Source organism: Kryptolebias marmoratus, linkage group LG6 (assembly GCF_001649575.2).
Source record: "Kryptolebias marmoratus isolate JLee-2015 linkage group LG6, ASM164957v2, whole genome shotgun sequence".
NCBI lineage: Eukaryota > Metazoa > Chordata > Actinopteri > Cyprinodontiformes > Rivulidae > Kryptolebias > Kryptolebias marmoratus.
In genome coordinates, this window is record NC_051435.1 from 19,972,546 (window position 1) to 19,975,656 (window position 3,111).

General features: G+C 37.4%; 1 protein-coding gene across 1 annotated transcript in view; it reads left to right on the forward strand.

Annotated features, from left to right (window-relative positions):
• raph1a (Ras association (RalGDS/AF-6) and pleckstrin homology domains 1a) overlaps positions 1-3,111 on the forward strand; it is a 74,711-nt gene that overhangs the window by 45,941 nt on the left and 25,659 nt on the right. Inside the window, exon 9 of the mRNA XM_017421213.2 lies at positions 3,009-3,083. Within this exon, the coding sequence (XP_017276702.1) occupies positions 3,009-3,083 (75 nt within the window). The remainder of the gene's footprint in view (positions 1-3,008; positions 3,084-3,111) is intronic.

A 3,111-nucleotide genomic window follows, 5' to 3' on the forward strand; every position in this document is an offset into this window, starting at 1 on the left:
GGTACAAACACACAGAGGTACAAACACACAGAGGTACAAACACACAGAGGTACAAACACACAGAGGTACAAACACACAGAGGTACAAACACACAGAAGGAACGTGAATATCTAAGCAGTGTAGTCTGTATCAGATGACATCAAGCATAAACACGGCTCGTTTCCATGTCACATTTAGGTGACTTTTATTTTTTTCAAAATCAAACTTTCATAAGAGCAGTAACAGGACTCTTTGTGAATCATGGAGTGAGAAAACAGCTGAAGAAAATGATATTCCAGCTACTTTGAATTAGGATTCTGTGGGATGATTATGAACCATTTATAGTTTTTCTACTTTTAGCTTTTAGTTACCCTTTTGCTCGTTTTCTGCTCCTTTTAGCTTTTAGCTACTGTTTTGCTCATTTTGTCTGCCATTCTGCTACTTTTAGCTGTAAGGCTCTGTTCTGTTTGTTTTAACGTAAAAATGATCAGTTTTATCTTTTTCCGCCATTTTCATAAAGCACCTAACATTCATGCTGCATTTTAGTAGAAAATATAATTTCTCTATTTAGAACTAAATTATTTAATCCTCATTCGGTTGGTTGAAGTCTTTCCCACAAATGTAAACTATAAGGATCACAGACATCCGGACCTTAAATTGGACTGTCAGGGAGCCATCAGAATATTTCCCATAATCCATCAGTGCTCATTTTAAGCAGTGTGACTGCTTTTGTGTTGATATAATCAGCCTTTCAAACACTTGCCCACTAACTGGGATTATGTTGTTGTTTCAGCAGGATTAGGAGCAGATTAAGTTTGTTAGACAGTAACTGCAATCAGATCATTTGTTAGCGTGGGGTGTTAAAAAGAACGAGACGCAGGAGAGACATGGATAAACTTAACTAACACCTTTCTAAAAAAAAAAAAAGGTTAAACATTGTGTGAAATTTTAATAAAACTCTGTAAACGTACAGACTAAGTGAACCTTATATTTAATTCTAAGCCTAGCAGGCCAGAGTTTTAGACTGAGATCATTGTATGATGAGAAATGATCGAATTGTAGCTGTTTTGGTCAACCCTTGAAAGTAACATTATGTGTGATCTCTTATAAAAAATGTCATGCTCAGGTTTAAATTTCTCTCGGCGACTACTACATGAAATTTTAGCTCAATATCTGTAAAAACGACTGAGTTATAGGCATTTTAGTGGTACCTAATGTTGATTAGCTGTGGCAGCCATCTTAAATTGGGTTGGTTCCAAAAGTTAAAAAACTCTGATATGGAACTTTCAATAAAATGTGAAGATCTCTAAAATAGATTAGGAAGAAACAACATCAGGATTTTCCAGAATCCAGGAGGAAGTTAATCAGTTATTGATTTTTTTTAATGAAAGTTTAAAAAAAAATCCATCCAGTGGTTCATGAGATATTTTGCCAAAATAACAACAAAAGCAACTCCATAGATAATGGCCAAATTCTAAACAAAGATCTTGCCTAATCAGTTAGTTGTCTGAGTATGTGTTAGTATGACTCTCAGCTACTACCACACCAAATTTTACAATAAAGAAGTGGTGGAGGAGGATGCTGTGGGCTCGGTGAGCAGTTCTGTCGCTCTGATTATCTGTGAAGGCAAGTTAAAAAAAAAAATTTAAAAAATACCCCAGCAGGTCCCAGAGTAGCCGTGGTGATTCTGGTACTTCCCCTGGAGAAATCCAGCTTCTAATCAGAGTAATGCTGTCACCAGGCTGTCACTGCGGAGGGCACTTCACAGGAAGTGGAGTGTAGATTAAAATCCATTTATTATTAAACAAATCTAAAACCGCAGAGGTTTTAGATTTCTTATGGGGAAAATACAGCGTTTGTGGAAGCAAACACTGCTCACGGTTCATTTGATGCCATTTGAGTTAGGAGTTTTTACGTTAACTGTAAAGGTAAGCGTCAAGTTAAAAAAAAAGGGAGAAATAAATTAGCAGGTTGTTCAGGTGAGTTAGTGCATGGTCAGTAACTATCAGGACTCTGGTGGATCTGGGCTGAGTTTTGTAGTAACCATTTTACAGACTTCAATAATCACCGCCGTCTGAAACAAACAGGTTTAGTAATAAACAACAATAATAACAATAATCTGTCATTATTTGGGCATTTAACAAGTAGAAATACTTCTGGTAATCCTAACTTACCTAAAACCGGGAAGGTTCGATTTAATGTCAAACAGTGAAAAAAAAATAGTTCTGTCTTGTATAGTGTATAAAAACATCTGGTTTTATCTGTTTAAAAGGGATAAGATCATAAGATGAAGACATCTAATATTAAAGAAGCTGCAGTCTGAAAACCATAATATTGAGCTGCAAACTTTAGCCTGCTGTGTTGACTCACGCTGCAATGCATTATGGTCTATTTCCATCGATGTAGTGTACATCTAACGTCCACTACTTACAGTGGAAACCTGTGACGGGTTTGTAGGACGCTACGGAGTGGATGAAAAATTCCTGATGAAATTTTAAATGGCACTACAAAATGGCTGACTCACTAAGTAGGGCACTTTATAAGTAATGAGTGGATGATGCGAGCACAGCTTTGGCGTTTTTTGTTTTTTTTAAAGCATGAAAAAACTCATTACATTTAAACGTTTTAGAAGAATTAATATTTGAGCAAGATGAGAACTCTTAATCGACAAGAGGCAACTCTGAGAAAAAAGATCTGAGGTGTGTTTTTCCTTTAATCTTACAAATACTAATGTTTTGTTCACTCATAAGGAAGGAAGGGGACTTCTACTTCCAGGTTCACATCAGAGTTCTATCACTTATATACAGTCTGTGGTTCCATTGGCTTTCATTGTCAGATGATTTGCCTACAGAGTACCAACGATGCAACCTGTCCCTGTGTCCAGTTCTTTGAAAGTTGTACTTTTTGATGACTTTATCCGTGCTCCTAGTCTGCGTTTCACCGCCCGGCTTTCTGCTAACCTGCCACGTCCGATCAGTCAGTGAAGCAGCAGATGAATTCACCTGAACTCTCTCTGTGTCTTTTTAAAGCACTCCTATCTGGACAGGGAAACCTCTCTGATTCTGAGAAACATTGCAGGAAAGCCTTCCCACCTGCTGACCAAGGTGACACTCTTCATCCACCTCTGCCCCC